This window comes from Anomalospiza imberbis, chromosome 9, assembly GCF_031753505.1.
Source record: "Anomalospiza imberbis isolate Cuckoo-Finch-1a 21T00152 chromosome 9, ASM3175350v1, whole genome shotgun sequence".
In the NCBI taxonomy this organism is placed as follows: Eukaryota; Metazoa; Chordata; class Aves; order Passeriformes; family Viduidae; genus Anomalospiza; species Anomalospiza imberbis.
Window position 1 is genome coordinate 24,017,974 of NC_089689.1, and position 24,728 is coordinate 24,042,701.

At 43.5% G+C, this 24,728-nt stretch overlaps 1 protein-coding gene across 3 annotated transcripts in view; it reads right to left on the reverse strand.

The window, feature by feature from the left end:
- The window catches only part of LOC137478706 (cytosolic carboxypeptidase 6-like), an 886,432-nt gene that overhangs the window by 61,488 nt on the left and 800,216 nt on the right, over positions 1-24,728 (reverse strand). For 2 of the 3 annotated variants that reach the window (XM_068198695.1, XM_068198694.1), the window contains exon 11: positions 20,023-20,185. In XM_068198695.1, coding sequence (XP_068054796.1) covers positions 20,023-20,185 — 163 coding nt within the window. Of the gene's footprint in view, positions 1-19,328; positions 19,611-19,970; positions 20,186-24,728 lie in introns of those variants that run through there. The other variant, XM_068198699.1, reaches the window with a different exon arrangement.

The following is a 24,728-nucleotide window of genomic DNA, read 5'->3' on the forward strand; positions in this document are numbered from 1 at the left end:
TGCAGACAGATCAGTGGTTATTAAAGATAGCCTGATGCATCCTCTGGATCAGAAAGTTCTTGATGTCCTGACTGCAAAACCTGGGTGAATACTTTAGAATTTTCTCTGCCTTATGTCTCCCAGTTTGATTCATCTTTAGTACTATTCAGTAAAACTTTATTGCCACTAAAAGCTATATCAAAGTGCATAGTGTTGCCTGAGGTCAGACCAGCCAAGCCTTGAGCCTCATATGAACTGTTTTGATGCATAGAAAATCTGTCTTTAACAATTCCAGCCTCTCCTAATAAATTGGCCCATCCCTAAAGAGCACCGACTTGGAAATATAATTAACCTCTATGTATTCTGCCTTGTGCAGCAAATAGCACTAGGAAGAAAGAGGGTTTTTTATCTGATTCACTCTTAACTACTAAATCATGATTCCCTTTATTACGTTTTTGTGCATTTCATCCTAGTGGGACATGGAAACAAGTTTGGATAGTTCCATTGCCTGAATTTTCTACTGCATACCAGCTGTCTGGTGTGGCTACATTCTCTGCCCTGGAAAAGAACATTTATTTCCCATTTTTTGTACTGTCTCTACCACTCTCCTAGGAGGGAAAGATCTTTTCCCTAACACAATTAAAATAAATATAACAAAATATTTCTTCATCCTATAGCTAGGCATTGTAAAGCCATTTTGTGGTGATGAAGTTATACACCTCCCAGTTTAATTCAGTTTCATATCTGTTCAGTTAAGCTGAAGCTTTGGCAGAATATATAGAGCTACAGAGAGCCCAGACCAGGCAGGACTAGACCTGTCATGGAGGTCTTGCCCAGGGATTGCTTCCCCAATACACTGGTGATCTGGGGAGCTTCTTACTGCCACAAATCAAGGAAATTAAGAACTTGACTTCATTCAAAAGAGAGGATGTGGCAGAGCCAGAGCACAGAAACATTGTTTAGCCTGTGGACCAGGGGAGAATGTGGGATGAGCAGCAGGGAAGGAGAAGAGAGACCCAGCAGGTTTAAGGGAAGATGGACAAGAAGCTGCACACCTCACAGCACGTGGGCCTCCATGCCTTTCTCAGGTCACCCTGACAATTTGCTGCTGCAGGAGGAAGGGGAAGCCCTCACAGCCAGCTTTACAAGCTGGGAACAATCCTGCTTCTGCTGCTTGTTGGAGAACCAGGGAAAGGATAACCTTGTTGGCAGGGAACTTTACACACACTGTGTGCCCATGTCAGGTCCCCAGACCAGCACAACACCACCACACCAGCACCAGGCAGGTACAAACACACCCACCCCTTGTTGGCAATTTCAGAGAAAGGCTCTGTTTAGCTCATGGAAGGCAAGGACCAGCACAATGTGCTCCCTGCACTGTTTCTGTGCCTTCCAAGCAGCTTGTACTGTTCATTGCAGGGCTGTGACAAGCACTACGTTCACGCTTTCCCCCACATGCACTTTGTGTAGTATCTGGATTAAGGATGCCTCCTCTTGTCATTCAAACTGTCTGCTCCACTGCTCAGAGCTGAGCTGGCTGGAAAAGGAGAGGCACAAGAGCTGATATTCTCAACTTGCAAAATTTCTTCCATAAAGAAGGGATTTAGTATATTTGTTATCTCAGTTTAGATAGAAAGACAAGGAGACAGCAAACACCCATGAATTCAAAAGGAATGAAGCTGCATAAAGAAAGTTGGTGAGAGGAGATTTGTCCCCATAACCACCAGAAACATCTAATCTTCCTTCCTGCCTTGCTGAAAGAATCCTGTTATTGTTTGCCCAAATGCAGCCATCGCCAACTCTCATACCCAAAATAATTAGACTTGTGACATTTAAATGAAGGACTTTGGCAGGTGAGAAACAGCAGAAGAAAAGCACAGCAAAATGCCATTCTATGCCAGCCTTCCAGGGAACAGTGATATGGGGCAGCCACAATCTGGCTGGGAAAAAGTGGGATGGGAGAGAAGGGGACGTGGGTTGTTGAAAAGGCTGCAAAGGCTCAAGGTGTCTGCCTCACTCATCTCACCTGTGTGTCTCTCAAGCAGAGGAGCAAAGTGCTGTCCCTGCTGGCTCCTGGTGGGCAGCAATGAAAGGAGGCACACAAAGTGATATTTCTCTCTCTCTTGCCTTGAGCAGGTGCCAGCAGAAAGCTTTGGCAGCTGCTGAGTGTTGTGCTCTGGGAATTTCTGCAGCACAGAGTGTTGGTCTCACTGCCACAGTTGGATGACACCAGACCCGTTGGTGACAATGAGCCTTACAAGGAGAAGTGAAGGTGTAAAAACAAGATGAAATCCAAGCTGTGTTCTTTTGCAGGGCAGAAAGCATTTACTGACGTCAAGAGCTGCAGCCCGTTCCATTTGAGGTGTGCGTCGTGCCCAAAATGAATTCAAGAGCCCACAAATTCACCTGGAAGATCGATTTCATGGCCTGAGAGTCAGAATATTAACTGTGCTTCACTCAGCTCCAAAGCAGCCCCTCTTTTTCCACATGTGCTGCTCCTCACAGCCATGCCACCTTTCTCTGCCGAGGCTGGGAGAGCGCTGCATGTCACCCCCGCACAGCCACCACTGCCCAGAGGCACCGGAACGGCAATCAGCAGGGAGAGGATTAGGGAGCTGGGAAGTGTGTGGGATGAGGTGTGAGGCCAGGAGGACCAGAGGGCTCACAGGGCTGGTGTCACCTGTAACCACATGCAGGACTATTGTGCCAATCCCACAGCAGATGGGGTAACACCTGATTTTTATTCCCACAGAAAGTAATAAGTGGCAAGAAATATTGCTTTCTGCAGAAAGGAATAAAAGCAATGCTAATTAAGCACCAAGCCTGCCTCTCTGCTTTGTTGCCAGCGTTGATCCAAAAGCTACAGAGGTGACTGTGGGACAGATCTCATCTTTGGTGTCACTTTGATGATTTCAGTAGAAACATAACAGATGATGCAGGAGGAAATTAGCCAAGTTCAACAAACTTGCACCAAGGTGCCAAACAGCCCCCATGTACGGTCACTTTTTCATCATCCTGACCATGAAGGATGCCCTGCTCTGCTCACTGTCTCTCATCTCGACCCAGCTCTTCACACATCCCAGGTGCAGCTGACAAAGGGAACAAACAAAATACATCCTGTGTGGCCTGTGCTTCGTCCAGCTCACACAGTTAGCACTGCTCTAAGTCCAGCTCAAACTTTCCACTCCCTGGAGCAAAGGAAGAGGCAATCAGCTTGCCCAAACACAAAGACCCAAGCACCAAAGCAGATCAGGAGCAGTACGAGTCGCAGACAGGGAGTTTTGGGAGAAGGGAAAGTATTTGCTGCCTCCTTCTTCCTTCCAGTTCCTTCAACATCCCCAAACATATTGCAAAGCCAGCACAGATTACACAGCTGGAGGAAGAGGATGAGCAAGAACAGTGGCAATTGCAGAGACAGACAAACAGCAGCCAGAGAGTAAGGAGACAGAATCCCACCAGGAGCTGGTGCTCGGCATCTCTGTTTGCCCTGCAGCGGTTTCTGAAGCCAAAAGGTGCCTGCAAACTGGCTCCCATTGTCCCTGCACCACAGCTCAGCTCTTCCAGGGCTAAGGGGAGGTGATTGGATCCCTGCACTACCTTCCTGCAGCACTCCCCCTCTGCAGCTCCTTGTCTGTTGATGCGCCCACTGTGGGTTTCCAGCTCCTGACAGGGTTAATTGGCAGGCCCAGCAGGGGAAATAAAATGTTTCAGCTCTGTGGTTGCTTTTTTTTTGTCCTTGTTTGCTCATGAGGCTGAGGGAAGGTGCTGGCTCCTGAAGGGTTACAGAGCAAGCACAGCAGGTAGCCAGCTGCTCTAGCTCTCTACCATTTATTTGTAGAGAGCCCATATTTGTGCCCCTTCATGTGGCTCAGGTGCATTTGGCAGACACACATCCCTGCTCCTCTAACCTGGGGCTACGGGGAGCAGAGGGCACAGGTCAGGACTGGGGGGAATGCCCGGGGCTGAGGGGGACAAGCCAACGGCACAGCCCTGGGCACTAAGGGCCATTCTGCACCCAGCATCAGGGGCCTCTGTAGCCCTTTTTCTCTCTCTCTGAGGCTGTGCTTCAGCAGAGACAAAAGCCCCCTCCCAGCTTCATCTCTGAAAGCACTCTCATTCCTTTTCCATTTTCATCTAAGTTTCCAATGAAGATTTATTACTCTGAGTGATTACGCTGTCAGCCAAATGAGCAGGGAATAGGAATATCCTTTCTTCTTGCATTCCAGCCGCTAGTCCGTTTGGCTCTCAGCAAAAAGAGCAGATTTAGCATGATTTTAGTCCCTTTTCCTTGCAGGTATTATTTATTTTCAGGTTGACAGCATGTGGGAAAACCCATCAAGAATCAGTATCCTGGGGCATGAAGCTGGGTTGTTATTCACCTATTTAAAACCTCGAAGGAATGGGGTGGTCAGTTAAGCCTAAGTCATGTAAAACTGCAAGGCAAAGACTCTCTATCAACACTGAAAACCAGTCAGATGTGGCAGGAGAAGCAACTAACAAAAGGCAAAGAGGGCGGTGAGGAGACAGAAATGTCAAAGCAGAAGACAGCAATAGTTCCCATCCTACACTCAAAAAACAGGAATTGTACACAGCATGACAATTGCCAAGGAGATGAAGCATGCACGCATATGCAAAGAGATTTTACCCAAGACCTATGAGATCAAGATTTATTCTTGAAGATTGGTTTGTTGGACTTTTTGTTGATGTTATGTTCAGGGTTTTTTCCCCCGGGATAGGTGGGGAATGGGACATTTTGTTTTTAATTTTCATTTCCTTGTAACAAGAATATTCCCCTGTCATGTGAGAATGCAGCTGCAGCAATAACACTGCACTATACCTGAATGACAAGGACACAAACCTAAATGTAAATAAAAAAAGTACCCAACTAGTCTGATTTTGGTGCCCACCTGTGAGAAATGCAAGTAACAAACAGATTGCATCAAAAAAACCACCCCTCATGCTGGATTTCTGACATAACTGGTTAGATTATTAAAATGGTAATCAGTAAAAAGGGCAATTTCAATCAATCAACTTCATCTCCTAAGGAGAAGCCACAGGAGGGAGAGTGAAGGAGTCAGGAGATCTGGTTGTGCAGATTTAGGCAAATCACTTTGCTCTGTATGCCTGTTCCATTTTCCTTTTATCTCACTAGACTGTGTCCTAGCACTGTGTCATTGTCTAGACAACGCAATTTCTCCTGTCCTGCATTTTCATCCAAGAAAAAACTGGGAGAAGAAAGGACAGGCACCGAGGCTGCAAAGCACTTTACAGAGCCACAAACAGATTCACATCCCCACATCTCAACATCCCTAGTCACCAGTAAATGGCCAGAAAACCCTCTGGCAAAATGCTCCTTTTTTTTCTTTCCTTATTTTGGTCTAGCAGAGAATGACAACTTGCTGTTCTGTGAGCCCAAACCCAGCACCCTGCTCGGGGAGCCCAGGGCTCAGCCCCGCTGATGCTCTGCTGGTGTCAGCACAACACCACTTCTGTTCTCAGTTTGCTTTGACAAAATCCAGGAAACGGCACAGAAATGCAATGTTAAAAACAAAAAACAAACCCTGTCAGGATGGCAGAACTGGGAGCTGCTAACCGGGAAAGGCAGGGAGGGAGGGAAGGAGGGAGGTGGTGTGACCACCCCCAGGCCAGGCAGGGGGACATGGTGGAGTCACAGCGGAGCGCAGGTATCGTGACATGGTGACACGCAGGGCAACCCCTTCACCTCAGGTCACGCACGAGGTCCCAAAAGGCCCTCAATCAAAACAGGGCTGAAGCATCCTACCAAGGTCGGTGCAGACAAAGCTCACAGGAAAAACACAGCATTTTCAGGCACTGCCTATGCCAGCGAGGTTTGCCTGGCTCCCCTCGGGCCCCTCGCCAGTCTGCGGATGGAGCCGTGGGATGGGGTTCCCAAACTGCCTGAGCTGCAGAGCACACTGGGGAAATAAATGATAGAAACAATGTCCCTCTGGGTTCTTCTCTTTCTCTCCATATTATCGTGTCACTGTGCATGTCACCTTGTGATACCGGGTTATTTATCATCACTGAGTGCCTAGATTGGCCCTGCTAGAGAAAAATCAAAGAAAGCAGCAGGGGCTGGGGTTTGATGAGGAGGAAACAAATTCTTCCCTTCAAGAGCATGCAAACTTGTCTGCTACCCCATGCACACCCACACACACAATCCCAGGCTGCTCCTTTCCCCTGCCAGCAGCTCCTCCTCACGCATCCCTGCTCTTCTCCCTTTTCTCTGCTCAGACTCAGTGCCTTGTTTCTATGGATTTCTGTGTCAACTCCCTGAAGGATATTCACTGGAATGGACACATTTACAGGATTACTAACGTTCTGAAAGCAGGTGGTGCTATTATAGTCATACAAAAGCCACCTATTTTTGGTGCCTTGTGCTGTCATCCTGTTAGGCTCTGCTTTGCTTTGCCTGGTTATTGTACCAACTTCTCAGCACCATTACTGTGAGCTGCTCCAGTTCCAGCTCTGTCTGCAGAGGCCTGATAGAGGGGCATCTTTGTTCACTGGCTTGGAGCTTCCCCACACAAAGAGAGACCTGCAAGTTTCTCTTGCTGTCATCATTCATTTCCTTCATGAATCTTGAGATTGTACTTAAGAAAAAAAGTTCTGCTATATGTGCATATCTAATGTATGCATACACTCACGCATGTAAATTTTCCTATGCAGAGCAGCAGCCTTAAAGTGAAATGTTAGAAGATGACTATATTCATTTTATCCTTATGTCATATTTCAGGTAATCACTTTGAAAGTCATCAGGTAAATTTTGAGTATTTTCTGCGTTCTTCAGTAGGTCCGTTCTCATTAACTGCTTTAATATCTCAGCTTGTATTGGCTGCAAACTCTTAGCTTGTCTCATCTCATTTCTTGGCACATGGTCTTACCTGTCCCTGCACTCCTGGGTCTGGTTGACAGCACTGCAAGGGTGCTGCACTTATCTGCAGCCACAGACCATCTCTGCCTAATTCCATCTAAGCACCCAGCACTGAGAAGTAAAGCGAGATGAAACATAGGCACAAAGTTTAAATAAAATCACATTATTAGCAGTCACATTTCCCGAGCCCCAGTTCTGAGACCTTACTAAACTAATGGTGAAATGATCAGGAAAAAACAATGTCAGCATATGACAGTTTAAAAGTGCATATAACAGAGCAGGGATCACTGCAGGAAGATCCTCAGGCAGACCAAAACCACCAGGATCTCCTATGTCCTTTTCACCTTGAAGGGAGAAGCTGGATTTTCACTTTCAGCTTGGCACTTTGCAAAACCTGGCAATCTTGACTCCAGCTCCTTTTACTCCACATAAAGGCAGTGGAGGGCAGTATAAATTGTGTGTGTGCTTCCCAAAGTGGTTTATGCCAATCCAGCTCGTGTGTGAGGGATTTGCATTCAGAGGGCTTACGATAAGCACAGAATTATTAATACAGCGTTGCACTCGATACCTGAGACACTGCTTGTAACCAGGGGAAAAAACCACTACCCTTCTGCTGTAAAGCATCTAAATGGGAATCAGGCTCAGTCTTGTCTCATAGCATAAATGTCCTGACCTGCTGTTCCCTACTTTGTAACACAAATTCAGCTATAATCAATTATGGCTTGAAATGGTTCCTTAAACATAGAGAAAAATCCAAAGCACATGCAAAGGCCTCTGATGGTAACTGATGTGATAAAGCAGCGCAGGAAACTCCTTTTTCTTAAAGGCTGATTTTAAGTGCCTCTGCAGACAGATGCAGTTGCTGTGCTGTGTATTGCTAACCTTGAACTGACATTAGCAAGTGAATCCAAACTTTCCTTTTCCAGCCAGGATGGGGACTCGCTCCCCTGACAGCTGCTGCACGTTCCCCTCTCCCCTCATTTCATCACCAACTCTCTCTTGGTAATCAATAGAGGTCAAATCTAGATCCCATTGGGATTCGTGGTGAAAACTATTGACATCAACAGGTCAGGAATAGCCATGAGAGGATTTATACAACAGAGAGCAGAGAACATGAGCAGGAAAAGGCCACCCCAATCTCAGCTGGGGTTACTAACTATCAAGATAGTCACAGATTACAACAGATAAGACAGGGGGAAAAAAAAAGACAAAAGAGAATAAAAGTATCCTTATTTAATCAGCTTGGATGCAAACACAATCTCCTCACAGCCCTGTGTCACAGGAAAGCTTGGACCTGGCCAGGCTGCAACAGGGATGCTCCATATCCTGCAACCGCTACCGCCGCCGGGGCAGTCCGGACAGACAGGGGAAGCAAAGGGAGAAAAAACCTGCTTTGTTCCTGATTTTAGCAACCGTCAGGAATACATGCCCGGCTCTTAGCCGGCTGCCACGGGGGGACGGCACTGTCGGTGCCAGAAGAGGGCACTTGAGCTCCAGCAAGCGGGAGATGCGCGGCGCCGCTCGGGCAGGACCGGCCCCGCCCGCGACACGGCAAGCGGGATGCGCGACAGGCATCGGGCTGCTGCTCCCGAGAGCCGGCACCGAGTGCTCTCCTCGCTCTTTTCCTGCCTCGGGGCTTCCTCCAGTCCCCTCGCGGGCAAAGCTGGAGCTCCTGCATCACACAGGTCCCTAACCTGGGTTCCTCCACCAATACGGATCGTGTGCCCGCTGAAATTCTCTCCTTGCTGGAGATTTTGTGGTCACTTCCCCAGACAGACCTTCAGGAGTGCAGTAACATTTACACTCCCTCCAGCCTTGCCCCCAGCAGATACATTTCTTGAGTCCCTTTCTTTTGTTCAACTGCCTGTTCTCATCAAACTTGCCCAAATTTAATACTCTTGTTGGTAGAAACCAAAAAAATAAGGTCAGAAGTTTTGGGTTGAATGTAAATGAAACACACAAACGCCTGCTGCCCAGTAAAGCATCCTAAACACAGAGGCTGCCTGCTTTTCCCAGCTGTGTCATCTGGTCCAAAGCCAGACTGGTCTCCCTACAAACCTAACTCATTGAAGCACAAAACCTGCTCCCATCCCTCCAGGCACAATGGAAGCAGCCATGCCTCATCTCCTTAGAAAACTCCTGACAACAAAATTTCACAGATTATGCAAAACCCTGAATTAAAGGCAAGAAAGGCCAGAGGAGATAGAGAAAAATAAACTGAATGATACAGCAAGTATGACAATTTAGGTCTTGTTTTGAAAGCTTTGTTCTTTTTCTGTGGTGTTCCCTATGACAAATATGAAACCATTTTCTTGTTTGAGATAGGCAAGCACAAAGTAAGAGCTAATGTATCTGAACCAGCCCATAAACTCCCACTGCATCAATCCATACCATCTAATTCTAAGTGGCTGCCTCAGAGTGGTTAGTCCTCTGTTTGCATCCCAAAAGTTTCCAGACACATGAATAAACCAAGCACGGATAAATCGGTCTGAAGGTCTGTTTCTCAGATGGATCTGGCAGCTGCCTCGGTTTATTGGCAGCTCATTTATCATCTCAAGAAAAATATTGATGGTTCTAGAGACACAGGCCCTTTCTGTGTCCTGGCTGAAGGAAAGCTGTCCTTCTGGGCAGGCTTTGGAAAGAAAGTCAATGCAACGAAATCTGCTTGGCAGAAACGTGAGGGATGTGGTGCAAAGAAGAATCATTAAGTAAAGAAGAAGAACACCAGGATGATAACCCTGTTGGCCCAGAAATAGCCCAGTCTCAAATCTTCACAGTATTGCAGCAAGAATGTGAGATTGTGAGAGTGCTAACAGGCACAGTCATGGGCGTCTTCTCAAGTGAAGGCATCACTGCTGCACAGGAAGAGACTAAGAGCCTGAAGCTGTGTTCTGCCAACAGAACCAGCACTCAGCAGACCCTGAAGAAATTCACAGAAAGGCAGTGATCAAAAGGCTTAAAAACAGGAATAATGGGACTGAAGTACTGGAAACTCTCTCCCCTTGGGCTGGCAGCATCATGCAGTCCTGACTCCATGTAGAGTGTTGGCAGTCCAGCTGCCTCTCTTCTAGAAAGACATCGGGAAGACAACTGGAGCCTCTGAGCCTCCATTCCCTATCTTGACTAAGCCAGCTGCATTCCACTTGAACATATTTAAGGATTTATTGGAAGTAACACTGAGATCTGCCATGTATTGATGTGGTGGGAAGAGATCTCACTTTTCACATGTCCCCCCAATATTGCTCCAGCCAAATGCCTAGAGGAACCAGACAAGTATAAGCTTTGGCTACACGTGACACTCTACTGCCCTGCAGATCCTCTTTGCTACATGAGAGTTCTTAAGCAGCTAACATTCACACTGGATTTCTTGAGGGACTGGATGATGGAGAAAATATGAATGGATTGTCACCTATCACTTGGTCTTTTATGGCATCAGATGACAATAGCTGGTTTAATAAGGATTGCTTAGTTTCAGAAAAAGAAATAACCAGCCTGACAGAATCATGAATGCAACCTGACTGTGGGAGCATGTTATCCAGAAGTTGCTTTGCTGCACACCAGTCATAATGACACAAAGCAAGGTATTTGGGATATTGCAACTTTTAAAACTGTAATCCCTCCAATAGGCATTGGTTTACAGATTCTTTTAACCAGATGACCAAAGACTCCAGTCTATGCTGAACAGGAATTCAGTTAGTTTAAGAAGTTTTGAATCCCTCCTAAGTACACTAGGGAAAAACCAAGAGGACAGGAGAGCAAGCACAGTGTTAAGCGCATCAGGAACTGAACACATGATGTTTACAGTCTGTACTCTAAAACTGAAAGCTTCATTTTTCATTTGGATCTTATACCTGCTGCTCGTGTGACCAGGGTGCCATTTATCCTGAATGCAAATAAAAATCACACAACAAATACCACTGGAGTCACTGGAGCTGATTATCCATTACTTGGCAACTCAAGCAGTTGTGTATAATCAGAGAAAAAATGTAAGATGACAAACCAACTCTAGACATGGTTATCTGATCTGGTAATATTTTTCTGCTTATGATGTAGAGGGTAAGTACGCAGCAAACAACTGAGCAAGCTGTGAAATTTCAGATGTGAAATACAGGTGGCTGATGGTCAATGCTGCTCCCAGGGTAACAGGCAGGAATCACAAAATAAAGCTTGCTCGTGGTAGGTTTAAAACAAATAAGTCATTAGTAAGCTATGGAAATCCATAGCAAGGAAATTTGTGGATGCTAAAAATGTATGCAGGTTCATGGGAGACATATCCACTGACTTCTATCTCAGATATAATCAACGTGTGGGTTTTGGTCTCTTCTCCCAAGTAACAAAGTGATAGGACTAGAGAAAATGTCCTCAAGTTGTGCCTGGGAGGTTTAGGTTGGACATTAGGAAACGTTTCTTCACAGAAAGGGTTGTAAGGCACTGGAACAGGCTGCCCAGGGAAGTGATGAAGTCACTATTCCTGGAAGGATTTAAAGGACACGTGGATGTGGAACCTGGAGACATGGTTTAGTTGTGGGCTTGGCAATGCTGGATTGGACTTAATGATCTTAGAGGTCTGTCCAACCTAAATGATTTCATGATTCTAATAACTCTGGCTCTGGGATCCCCAATCCACTGATTGCTGGAAACCAAAGAATATTCTGGGAAAATAGTTACATGCTTATTCTTTTTTCAAATTCTTCTCAGGTACCTTATTTTGACCTCTATCAGAGACAAGACAGTGCAGAGGACTGGTGTTGATCGGAGTTGATTTGGCTGTTCTCTTCTTAAGATATGAGACATAAGAGAATCAGACCCACCCTTGCTCTTATCAAAACACAAAGGTTTCTGAGCACTAGATCAAAGTTGCAGGTTATCTTTAGTTTCTGCCCAAGACATGTTAGGGCTTTGTTTTTCTGAACTGTGGACAAAGTTTTACCTCTAGGTGACAAGAAACACAGTTGACTTAGGGTGGGCCTGTGCTGGCCGTGGCTTGGATGGGTATCCTCATCACCTGTGAACTGAAACCTGACAGGTTTCTGGCCTCTTTCAGCAGAGGTTTGATGGGGAAGGTGCAATTTGCTTTCCAAAGTGCCACAAGATATCCTTTCTTAGGGTTTTCACAGGGGTTAGGGGTTAAAGTGTAGAGAGAAAAGGAAAGTGAAGTCTCAACTCACCAGGGGCGTGCTCAGAATATAAAAGGAGATGTTGGATCTGTTTCCTGTGACTTCTATGCCTACTGTCCTCCTCTGGTTTCTAACAATAGACATGCAGCTGTCCCTACTGGAGAGATTAATTGTGGTCTCTCTGCTCATTCAGCCAGCTATTTTTCATGAAACTCATAGGAATGTAATATCTCTGAGACCTTTATCACTGTCAAATTCAGTTGCAATTGGTCAAGCAGCTGAGAAAGACACACAGACAGAAAGACACTTGTTTCTTCGCAGAGTTTCCTAAAAATCATCTCTGATCCTCTTCCAGAATGTTGGTATTTGAGATTAAAGAAGTAGTTGTTAAAAAAGAGCTTCTGCTCCCACCCTAGAATTCCCTTCAATCAACAGTAACCAAGCTGATAGTAGCAAAATATGAAAGAAAGAAGGAGTAGTTCAGATGAAAGACAGCAAAAAGTGAACAAAACCACGAGACTGGGTGTGTCTGATTAGTGAAACAGCTCCTGGAAAAAGCCCCATGAGATGACAGAAAGGCCTGGGGTAGGGCTAGTGACCTAAATGCCAATGAGATGGTGAGAACACAGACGAGACAGGCACAGGGGAGAAGATTCAGCCAGATTTGAAGATACACAGAAAAGAGGAAAAAGAAGACAAACATGGAGACACAGAAACGCCATCACAGGCTGGCAGAAAAGGAGAGACCACTCCCAGAGACTCTACAATTTGGCTGTTTATTGCTTTTTGAAAAACACCTTGTTCTGAATGGCTTTTTTCCCTCTTCAATCCCAATGACATTTGGGAAAGCTTCAAAGCACAGCACTGTATAAAGCCCTTTCCTAAGTCTCCAAACCACAGACACTAATAATAACCACTCCCCTCAGACATTTCCAACAAATTGTTAATATCTTTTAAGCCCTGCTCTCCATTGCCTTTCAGATTAGCCTTGCCCTTTCCTTTGCACTTAAGTTTAGCAAGTGTTACTAATAGGAATTTAACATTTACCAAAGAATTATTTTAACTACAGATCTAATAGCATTTGTATGGTGTTCTGAGCACCCAAGAGCCTCATATCAGTTCTATATGCTTAGTTTTGTCTAAGTTGCTTCTAAGAAAAAGGAAAAATACATGTTTAAGGAAAAGAAAGTTCATAACAGAGGCATTCAAATCCAGGAAAGCCAGTTCCAAGAAGGATAGCAGCAGTGCCTAGAGAGAGCTTTCCCTTCTTTACATTATCCACAAACCTGCAATCACTCATGTGATCAATTTCACCTTCCAACCTTTCAGCAAAAGCTTAACTTGTGCTTGGTCTAAGTTATTTTTTTCCTGTGTACAAAAGAAATACTAATAGAAAAAGGTTATGCTTATTATTATTATGCTTATTATTATAATATTATTATTAAGATGCTTATTATTAGCTGGCAATTTGTTATTTTTTAACATACTACCATCAAAACCTTTTTGAATTAGAGAGTTTTGTTTTTTCAGACCAAGAATCATTGAGAGCTTGAGTGGAAAGCTTTCAGTCAGCAAAACCTCAATGACAGCTTGGCACCAGTAGCATTCAGTGTCTCAACAGAGACCTCAAAGGCTGCATGGGATGAGACCATTTTCAGAACTGGACTTATGAGGATCAGTCTTCCCATGCCACTGGATACAGCCCTACCTAGGCTGAGGAGCCAGCTCTGAGTTGAGGACAGCTGCTGGGATGCAGGGATGGTATTTGCACATGTGCATCTAAGATGCTCATGCTCCAGCTGTCCACAAGGTCCCAGCTGCTGAATACAGTTGTAAATATTGGTGGTTCTCAAATCAATCTGTCCATATTCCTTAGTCCAGGCTCACAGCTACTCAAGACTACCTGATCTTCAAAGAAGGCAAACTCATGTATTCATGTCTGAAACTGACTTGAGGGCATTTCTGTAAGTCTGAATATGCATCCTGCTTACATTCTCATCCCACAACCACCATCTGTTCTATCCCCTGTACCTTGGTATCCTTGGGAAAGAAATATGTTTACACAAGAGGAAAGAAAAGGTAACTGGAATCATATGGTTAAATTGAATCATTTTAAAGAGGTCTTCCAAGACTGATATTCTACATTTAAGCAAAAAAAAATAAAACCAAAACCTTTCTTTAAAATAAAAAGCACCTTTATAATACACTTTCCCCTTTTATAGCATCTTTCATCTGAGGCTATCAAAGCACTTTGAGATACAGATCCTAAGAAATCCGTTACAAAAATTATGCATATTCCTAAGCTGACGGTGGTCACTTCCCTAAATTTCCATTTCTCTACTGACACTCCCAGACAGATTGATGCAGTCAGTGCTACAGGTAACCAGATAAACAAATCTACATACAAATATAAACTCTCCCCCACGAACAGCCTCTCCTACAGAAGAGAAGTATTTTTGTGCAGCACTGTCCACTCCATTGAGCCCTTTGAGAACGAGCTGTGCATACTGCAACACCATGTACTGCCTTGTACTTTCATTCCACTGCACTTCATTAAACAGACTTTCACTGCTTCTTAATTTTCTTTGAGCAGGTCCCACTGTATATACCCGATATGAACAAACACACTGATTCCTTCTGGGTATGAGCCAACAGCTGCAACCCTGAAAAATATCAGCTTCTTATATCATTAACTGAGTTTCCATGGTGCCCTGGGGCAGAGATATTGATGCTTGACAGCATTATCACTATAAAGTAACTTTACAACTCTATAATTTAACTCTATGCTTCCAGTAATATTAAGAGCATTTGAAATTGTGGCTGTAAACCTTGACACTTCCACACAGATTGGGGAGCTGAAACAAGGATTTTGTTTCCTCCAAACCAGCCCTAAACACTGTACTAAGAAACAACCAAGACGTGCAAGGAGGTCACTCAGAAAAATCTGCATGATTAGGATTAATGCCACCTTTTGCAACACACAGAAAGGAGACTGTTTCTAGGACCTCAGCAGAAGAAGTAGACCTCTGGATGCCTTTCCCTTAATATGTGCCTGATTTACTTTGAAATCATCTTGGCAAGAACCTCTAACAGAAGTTCAAACCTAAGCCACACTGGATAACCTCTGCAGAGCTCCCTCAGCTTTATCAGCACAGCTTTTCATACCTCATTGGCTTTTGCTAATAATGTTGCCTTTACTGGCTGGGAATGAACCTGCAAGGGCCCTAATCTGTCTCATAAGGATCTTCTCTTAAGGATATCACTAACAGAGATAGGAGGATCAGGACAGGCAGTTGCCAAAAAAATAAATTTAAAAAAGCCCAAAATAACCAAGTACATTTGCCCTAGGGGACTGGCAGGTACATGAAGCTCTAAAAGTTACAGATGCTTTTTACTGGAATTCTAGTTTGCATATAGATTCCTTTTCCCCATGACAAGCATTTACTGAGATCCAAGTACTCTTTAAAAGGAATCTGGATGTAACAAATGACTGTTTCCTCCAGGGATTTAACTTCTCAAGTCCCCAGTCAAGCAGCAGGCAAATATTTTGCTTGAAGTTAAGAATTAGAATGAACCCAGTGGTCTCTGTTTCAAGAGCCCAGGAAGTGAGCTCCTGTTAGGTGTCTGAAGAGGTTCTAGTCAATCCAAGCCTTCATTCTGTGGCTGTAGACACATAAAAACATCTTTATATCCACAAACAAGAGAGAGTTCAGCAGTGCACCTTTGGATGGGGTCCCTCTCCACCTGGAGGAAGCTTGCAGTTGAGATTAAAAAAAAAAAAAAGCTATGGACATGCTGACAATTGTGATGCCCACCCATCTCGATGATTATTCTCCCCTACAGCTATGGTCATACCAGTTCCTGCCAGGTCTCCATCATTTCTGCCTTCCTGCCTTATGGCTGGGCTGTGGAAGAGTAAAATTCTTTTATTCTCTGTTATGGGCTGCCCCCTTTGCAGCAAGGATGCAGTTCAAACACTCTAAAAATGAGCCGAATAGATTTTAGAGCTGTTGATGTGAGAGTCCTTTGCTGGCTGCTCTCAGGTCAGGCTGCCATGGCTGCTCTTCACAGCTGTAGTGGGATACTGGAAAACAGCAGTTCTGGGTGTGCTGCAGGCTCAGCCCTGCAGCTGGGCATTCATCCTGCCTCTCCTGCTTTTTATCCCTTGTTCCCTGCCCAGCTCTGAGGCTGGCGTGAATCGAGACAGCTCAGCAGCTCAGCTGCTGCTGGTGAGTGCTGCAGAGCAGTTTACAAGCCTCATGTCATAAGCCCTGTAAATGCCTAGTAAAACATGGAATTTAATGGAAGCATATCAGCTCATTTTAAAGCTCCTTCACCTGGTGCTGAGCTAACTGTTGTTGTGCTGCCTTTTTTAATCAGTTACCACCAAATGTGTGCATGTGTGAGAAGGGTTTTAAATGTTTCTCTGTCCACTTCCAGGCAAGTAACAGACAAGCCTACAATCCTCTTATTATGCCTTTGAAACAGAGTCCATTCACTGTTATCTGCAGCACGTGTTATCGTAGGGTTTTCTGCAGAGCTTACAGAACATATCCCTAATGTTTCTCACACTCCAGGTATGTATCTGTTAGACACAGACCTAGCAGGCACACACACAGCTCTGCAGGAATGTCTAAGTGCTTTGTTTGCTGGATGAAAATACAAGAGGAACTCCATCAGTAGCCATTAGTGATACCATGCCAGTTGAGGCCTGAGACATTGATGTAATCATGTTCATTCTCAGTGTTAGAAAAGGCCAGAAACTCAACACTCTGCATGATGTTATCCCACCATAAACATAAACACCCTGCACAGACTGAAGAAAGACCCTTCCCTCCTGGATTTCATTTAAACAGTGCAGCCTCAGTAGCCAATTTATTTTTAGAACATTCCAGGTGTCATCCTCTAAATTCTGAACCGATTAATTTAGAGCATTCAGTCATACTAACTGGAGTAATTTGAAACTGATATCTGCTTCTAATGATATCTTCCTATCCTTTTTTTCCTCACTTTTCTTACTGAAAAAAGTTACTGTCCACACTAATGGTAAGAATTCAAACAGTTAGACTGAAAGTCTGTCTTCCATTTTCATGCATGTAAGGTATCCACTTATCTCAAAAATTACAAAGTATATTTCAGACAGTCACACAAATCTAAAAAAAATGGATAATCTCACCCAATGTTAAAATATATCTATTACTGTCACACGGAGGTTTTTCTATGGATCACAGAGCTAGCATGTAAAACCTGCAGAACACAAAGAGATAAAAAATCCACCAACAAACCTAATCCACTTATATAATGGCATGAAAGGGAGTAGTACTGTGATCTTATTTACCACAAATGCTGTGAAGAAAAGAAGCTGACAGGTATCATTACTTGTCACCAATGCAAACACGAGTCTGTTCAGAGTTTGTTCTGGTCTCCTGTCTGTCAACAGGAACAACATTAGGCTAAATTCATGTTTTGCAGAATCTGGAGATCCTGATTGGTTTTGCTCTCTAAAAGGAGACAGTATGGCTAGTTCTGGATGTGTGATCCACTTTGTAGTCTCTTTTCATGGTCATGAGTCACCTGAATTTGAGGCTGAATCTCAGTCTGCACTTCTTAATCCAACAGTAGAAGCTTTGAGCAAGCCTAGCCTCCCTGATACTGTTTCCATTGAAAGGAAAGGGAAATGGGAAAAGGGAAAGGAAAAAAGGGAAAGGGATAAAGGGAAAAAGGAAAAGGGAAAAAGGGAAAGGAAAAAAAGACTCACACAATCAAATGACATCACAGTGGGATGAACAAAGTTCTAAGAAATACATCTTTAAAGGCAGAATTCCAGAATACTTGGCACTATCAATTCACAGTTCTTGGGCTTGCTGTGTTTTCTTCCTTTATTTGCTTGAGTTGCTGCCTGCATGTAAGTAGATAGTTAATAGAAACAGCCCTGTCCTTGGAGGCCAATATGAACTGACTGCCTGTGTCTTTGGTTCGGGTCCATTAAAATATCCGAGCATTAATTAATCACTGACTTGCAAATAGCTTGGAAGGGCTGTTCAGGCTAAATTGGAATGTTCTGCAATTGTTTTACTTTCGGTCACAGGCACTTCAGTGATGTGAAACTTCCTCCCCTGCCAGGACATGATGTGCATAAATCCAGTGGCTACTCCTGTGTTGGATCAGACCAGTCTAGACACTATTTCAAGCAGCTCCATTTCTTCCACTAACTAGAAAACTGCACATGTGAGGAAAAGATCTCAGATGCAGTACTCTGGATAGAATTCCTACATTGAAAAAGAAATAATTAAACCTTCCCGGGCAAAATGCCGGTGGAGCAAACTCCATGGGCAAAGAACCTCCCCCTGCTGGCTGTCTGCCAGGCCAACCAAAATCTGCTTCTCCTCCTTTTCCACTCAGCTGGGTGAAACCCTAACTGCAGAAACCAAGCTGCTGCTTGAGCTTTCCCTAAGCCAGCTCCAAGAAGGTTCTCTGCTCTGTAGCCTGGTTTCTTGTGCCCCAGCTGCTGATGGAATGAAGAGGGAATGGAGCATCTCTGCCTGCAGCAGGCAAGGCAAGCCAAGCAAATGGAGATGTTGGACCCACAGGTGAAACTTCTGCCATGTGAAGCACAGACCAGAAATCTTTACGGAAAAGGAAACCAAGCCAGTCTGATCTACCAGTCATGAAGGAAAACATGCCGAAGGAATCATGATCTCATGTGTATAGGAGCTCTTTCCATTCCTCACCATAAAAACTGTTCTTGATAAATAAGGAAGAGAAATAAGCAGTTTTAAGCACAATGAGCACACAATGAGGAAGAAAATTAAAGGTAAAACTAAGGCACAGGTTCTTGAAACACCAAAATACCAACTTAAGAAAATAAATACCTAAACCTAACAGTAAAAACATATTTTTCCACAGTGGCAAGATATACTACATTTGTGCATGTTGCAAGGAGCTTTTCCTTCAGTTAACTTTACTGGGCAAAAAGAGCTTCTATTCCAAATGCTCAAGCCTGGTAAATCACTTTAAAATATTCATCTCCCTCCTTCCCCCAAATTTCACTTTCAGTGGAGAAGTCAAACCAGAAAAGTCCAAATGACAAACAATTCCTTTCTCTGCTCCCTGTTTCTTGCTCTTATTCCCACACTGAGAGCCCATATACATGGATGGTGAATTATATCTCATATGAAAATTTCTCCCTTGCTATCCCCAACTTCCAAAATGCAGTGGAGAGGTAAATAGGCAATCATGGCTAATCTTTCTCCCTCTGCAGCGTTTCTAAACCTGTGGAAATTTCAAAAGCTGCCATGATAGAATGACAAAATGAAATAACATACCCAGCGTTGAAGTATGGGCACTGGCTGTTTGATTGAGCATGGTGACAAAAAGAAAAAGAAAAACATAAAAGCAGATTATAAGACCAGTCAGAACAATTCTACAAATTGCTGATACATTGAGATAGCCAGATGGATATGTGTTTTTTGAGGAATGAGACACCACTTCTATTTGAGCACTCAAAAATGCCAACAACTTTGATGGTTTTGTTTTCACAATTTGACTTCTATTTCTTTGTCAACTGGCATTGAAGATTCGTCCTCGAGGCAGCTGCAGCACCTAATGGATCCTTTTGGCTGCAGTTCAAAGGCAGAGAAATATTTTACTCAGTACCAAAGATGCACTCTCAACTTGCTATTAAAACAATAACACAAACACAGGGCTAATGAGAGAATAAGGAGAGAAATTAAGAAAGAAATGGAAGACTGAGGAAGGGAATGGATCACAGACTCTCCAGGACTAGCTCCTATAACAAGTGTGTGAGACAATCTCCTACAAGAGGGAAATGGCTTATTTGATCTAATGTCTTTCTCTTCTTGAGTTTCCACAGTATGGAGAATCAATATGAGGGAAATTAAAGCATCAGGAGCAGACTCACATTTTCACTTGTGTGTGTTTCTATCTCAGCAAACTCTTATGGAGACAGAAGTATTTACCTTAAGTGCCTGGTTCACGTGCGCTGCAAGAGGATGGATTTCAAAAGGATACAGGCTTCCTCAGTGTAGGGCACAACAGAAGCAGTTCCACCCAAAATGTAGCTGTAGAAGGAGACCTCCAGAGTGTAGCAGTAGGATGTGTCATTTAGGAGCCCACCAAGGAAGCGCCGGCCTGTCCCAGCTTTCACAGCATCCCTGTTGAACGACGTGCTGGACTGCAGGAGCAAGAACACAGGGACACAATGAGAGCTCAGGAGTGCAGCAAGGGAAAGAGTCTCTAAGAAAAGAGAGCAGCTTCACTCACATTGCCAGATCTCATTTACACGGTACAGAATGCTCTGGTTTTTGAACATGGCCTGGAGGGAAGCACAATTCTGGCACACAGGCTATGCCTCGCAGACTCTCACAAAATTCATCTGGGTTCACCATGAATATCAGATTTTCCTCTTCCCCCTCAGATAACACAAAGCAAGGCTGTCATATGCAGGAGTTGAAAGTGAGCCTTCCAGATCCCCCTTGCTCAGGAGTTAAGCTGTACCATTACCTGGATATTGCATTCCTTTGTCTCCACTGCATTCCCTTGTATCATACTATTCCCCTGTATCATCACCATTCCCCCCACCCCTTCACCTGGACTCTTAATCAAAGCAGAAATACAGTGGCATTTATGTTTTGGTGAAACTTTCTCACCTAAGACATTTGACTGGTTCATAAATTAGGTCACAGAAATTTCCACTTCACTAACTTAAATGTTAGGGGGTGTTGCTCTCTGGGTTGAAAAATCTACCTCACTATTCTACAGCACTAGCAGCACAGTATAAAAGACAGTATTTTGTGCTATTACTGAAGATCTGGCTTTAAGAGCCCTACAGCTTTATGACTATTCATTTGAGGGGTGGAGGGGAGGACTCCAAGCATTTCCATAAACGAGTTTTAGCTCTCCTTTGAAGGCATGACATCTGGAGACTAAAGGGCAGCTCATCTTCAGGTTGATTGAAGTCTCAGAGCTTGTTCCTACCAACTAGACAGAAAAATGGGTTCTGATTTCATTTTGATTTTCAGACTCTATTCAGATACCTCATAACCATTAGACTGAGCCAATCTGGGCTCAGCACAAGCTAGTGACAACCACAAAAAAAAAAGATCCAACTTGGATCTGTTGTATAAAAGGTCATTATATCTCCTGCTGTAAGAATTTTATGTTGCCAGTGAAACACAAAGGAACCCTTAACACAGCTCATTGTTCAGTCATTGTGCCCATGGTGAATTCTTTGTGCTGTCCAGTGTCCTCCTATGGAGCCTTAGGGCTGCTGCCTTTTCTAGCTAACACAATGTGAATATTTATGAAACCCATCTCTTACCAAAACTGGGGAAAATAAAATTTCCTTTGTATTTAAGAAATGGGGTGCAATGGTTCAAAATGCTGAACTTCTCTAGACTGAGAAATTCAGGTTAATACTGAAATGAGCAACAATTCTTGATAAATACTCTGTACCAGGAGATATAAAAAGTAGAAATACCTGTGGGTTTATTAACATTCTGAATATCTTGAAGTCTCTCTCATGTTGTAAAAAGGAAGATTTTCCAGATTAATTAGAATAAAATGGAATTGGGTTTCTTATTAGCATTACATATAGGTGTTTCCAAATGCAACTTGTTGTCTTTTTGGTAACAATAATATTTAACATTGTGGTAATTTATACACAGAATGCATTCTCCTATGTAGATATCAGGTAATTTCTGCCAAATTACATTGCAGAAGACTGCAGGATATTCTGAATACCTGTGGGAGAGGAAGTAAAGCATTCATAAGGAGTGTAGGGAAAATTAACTGTTAATTTGATATATGGGATAAAATACTTAAAAAGGTCTACAAGAGGGAATGTTCTCTGGCTTCCTGCAAAAGAAACCTTCAAAAGGCTATTGAGATCCTGAGATGGAGGGAAGCTTTGGCCTCAGTTAAATGTCAGAAACAGAGGAAGATGATCATGCTCAGGGGATTGCTTCCTGAGCCAAGTGAACACCAACTTCAGTGGAAGGTGCTTCACGTTCAAACAAATGCCTGCAGTGGAACTTTTAATGCATGAGAGCATCAACAGCTGATGGAAACAAAGGAACAGGACAACAAATGGCTCAGGACAGGATATTGGGCTTTGTGTGCAGAAACATCACTCACAAAGGGACTAAGCTAATTCTGAGGCTGTATTTGGCACAGGAAAAACAAGGAAAATGTGGGAGGAGGTGACTCAGGGAAGACATTAGGGATAGAAGTACTTCAGTGAGTAGGAGACTCAGTTACTGATATGGAACATTTGAGAAGATTATGGAATCTCATCAACTACATTAAAAACAAATTGTACAAGTATCTACTGAGTACAGTTTGTGTTTTTGGGATACAGTTTGCACATGAAATCCTTCTCCTATTTCCCATTATCTTAATCAGACTAAAAGAAAGTTATGAGTAGAATTCCTAATAGATGATTCTTGAACTAAATATTACATAATATTTTCATCACAGTTCTTGGCACGGTAAAGGAGGACCATGCCAACAAAATTTGCTGATGACACACTGTGGAATGAATCATCATTATGGAGGAGGTTCTGAATATCACACAAATAAAAAAGCAGTGGGATGACTTTGAGGGCCAAAGTGATTGTAGTCAGATGAAACTCAGCCACACAAGTGTCAGGTTATACAGTGAAGCATAATAAAAAAAATTCTGCAATAGGCTAAAACCTTGTCAGCTGGAAATATATGAAGAGAGAGTCTGATGTGTTACTTCACTGAAGTGATTTTTGCTTTCTAGCAGGAGTTGAATTTAGTTATTGGCAAAATTATATTTGCCATATTTCAAAGGTGAAGCATAAGTAGTTTAAATATTATCACAACAGTTATACAAATGGTAAAAAATCAAACAAAGAAAAAAACCCACCAAAATTAAGAACTTCTCAGAGTTTGAATTTTTATAATACTATTTCATGTGGTTTGGGGCTTTGGGTTTTGTTTTGTGTGGTGAGGGGTTGTATTCCTTTTTTTGTGTGTGTATTTGTGGGTATTTGTTTAATAGAAGAGTTTCAGTTTCAGCTGTACAAAATTACTTGAAATGGTGAAGGCATTAATAAAATCCTCTGTTCATTTTTTTGCCAAGTGGTACTGAATTTCCAAGGAATGAAAAGCTGACCCTTCATTTAGGTACACAAATATAGATTTTGAAGGTTATCATTGTCCTCATTGTCCTCATTTTGAACAAAAAATCTGATAGCATAGGCCAACTTGGTGTCTCAAGTAAAAGATAAAATCTCTCATTTGACTCAAGAAGGTTGGGGTAGAATATGACAAATACATGTTTCGAAACAGCACCTTAGCCTGGCTCTAGAGCAAGTGTTATAAGCCAAAATATGATTTGATATTTTATAGGAGAAAAAGAAAACTACAGATTAAAGAAAATTTAGGTAATGACAAGAAATAGCAGCAGGTACTTGCTGAGTCTAACCTTCTACTCACTGTTTTAGGTCAAGATAAAGAGAGTGGGGAAAAAAAAACAAAACCTACTGACAAAACTCTGACTCCTCACCAGAGCTGATCTTGAAGTTTTGCCCATGCACATTTATTTAATGAAACCCTAATCTGGGGGAAAAAGGGATGGGGGTGGCAAGAGGAGGGCACAAACACAGGGAAAGTTGTCTGCAAATGAGTCTCTTGCTTTTCTGGGAGAATCTATTTCCCTAAACCCCTTTGCAAAGCCAAACTGAAGTCATCATTAAACAAATGCACTGAGCAGGCACAGCAGGAGAACAGCTAAACAAATATTTATTTCTCCAAGGCTGAAACACATGGGAGTGTTAACAACAACAGCAGTGAGAAGCACAGTCTGGAGGGTGGGGGGAACACCAAAGACTTTGAAGTTCTTAAATAGTGATATTTGTATAAAATCAACAGTAATGCATTATTAAAACACACAGATACATTAAAGCTCACAGAAGGACTTTGCTTCCCAGCTGGTGTGAGGAAATTCAGTGAACAAATAGCTATCCACAGAACTAGAAGCTGCCAAGAAATCCAGTGCTAAAAGAGCAGAGAAGGAAGGATGAAGGATTCCCTTACTTTCTGGTGGAAAGAAACTCACCAGAAAAAACAGATTTCAAACACATTTGGGAGCCTCAAGGTGTGCTGACCCTCTCTCTACACATCAGGCATTAGTGGCAGCTTCCCCAGGCCTCCCTAACAGACTTCATTCCTCCTCCCCATGCTGTGCTGAGTGTCAAACTGTGACCAGTTTCCCTGCTGGGAATGGCAGTGAACAGCCAGGCAGTACAGAGGCATTTCTGAACCAACTGGACCTTATTCAGACATTGCAGCAGACAAAGATGCGTCTTTGGAAATAAGAAATAATACTTTTAAAAAGGCATATAAATTCTTTTTGGAGTGATTTCAAAGCAGAAAAGAATTTTGGCCCTTGTTCAGACCTGTCGAAGTGCCAGAATCCCTGTCCCTTGGCTGGTAAGGGCACTCAGTGGTCCAGTAAGGCTGGTGCCCCACAGTGTGTCTCCTCAGTGAATTCAGCCCCCTGGTAGGCAGTTTGTGAGCTCCACAGCTGGGGCAGCTCCCCCAGGGCTGGGGGATACTCTTGGCTCCTCAGCACCGCTCCACCTTCCCGCTAACAGTGACCGGAATGAACGCACTGGGCAGTCCCGTTCACAACGGTGGCAGGCTGCTGATTGCCTCTGCATGCCTCTGGCAGTCACAAGAGTGGCTCC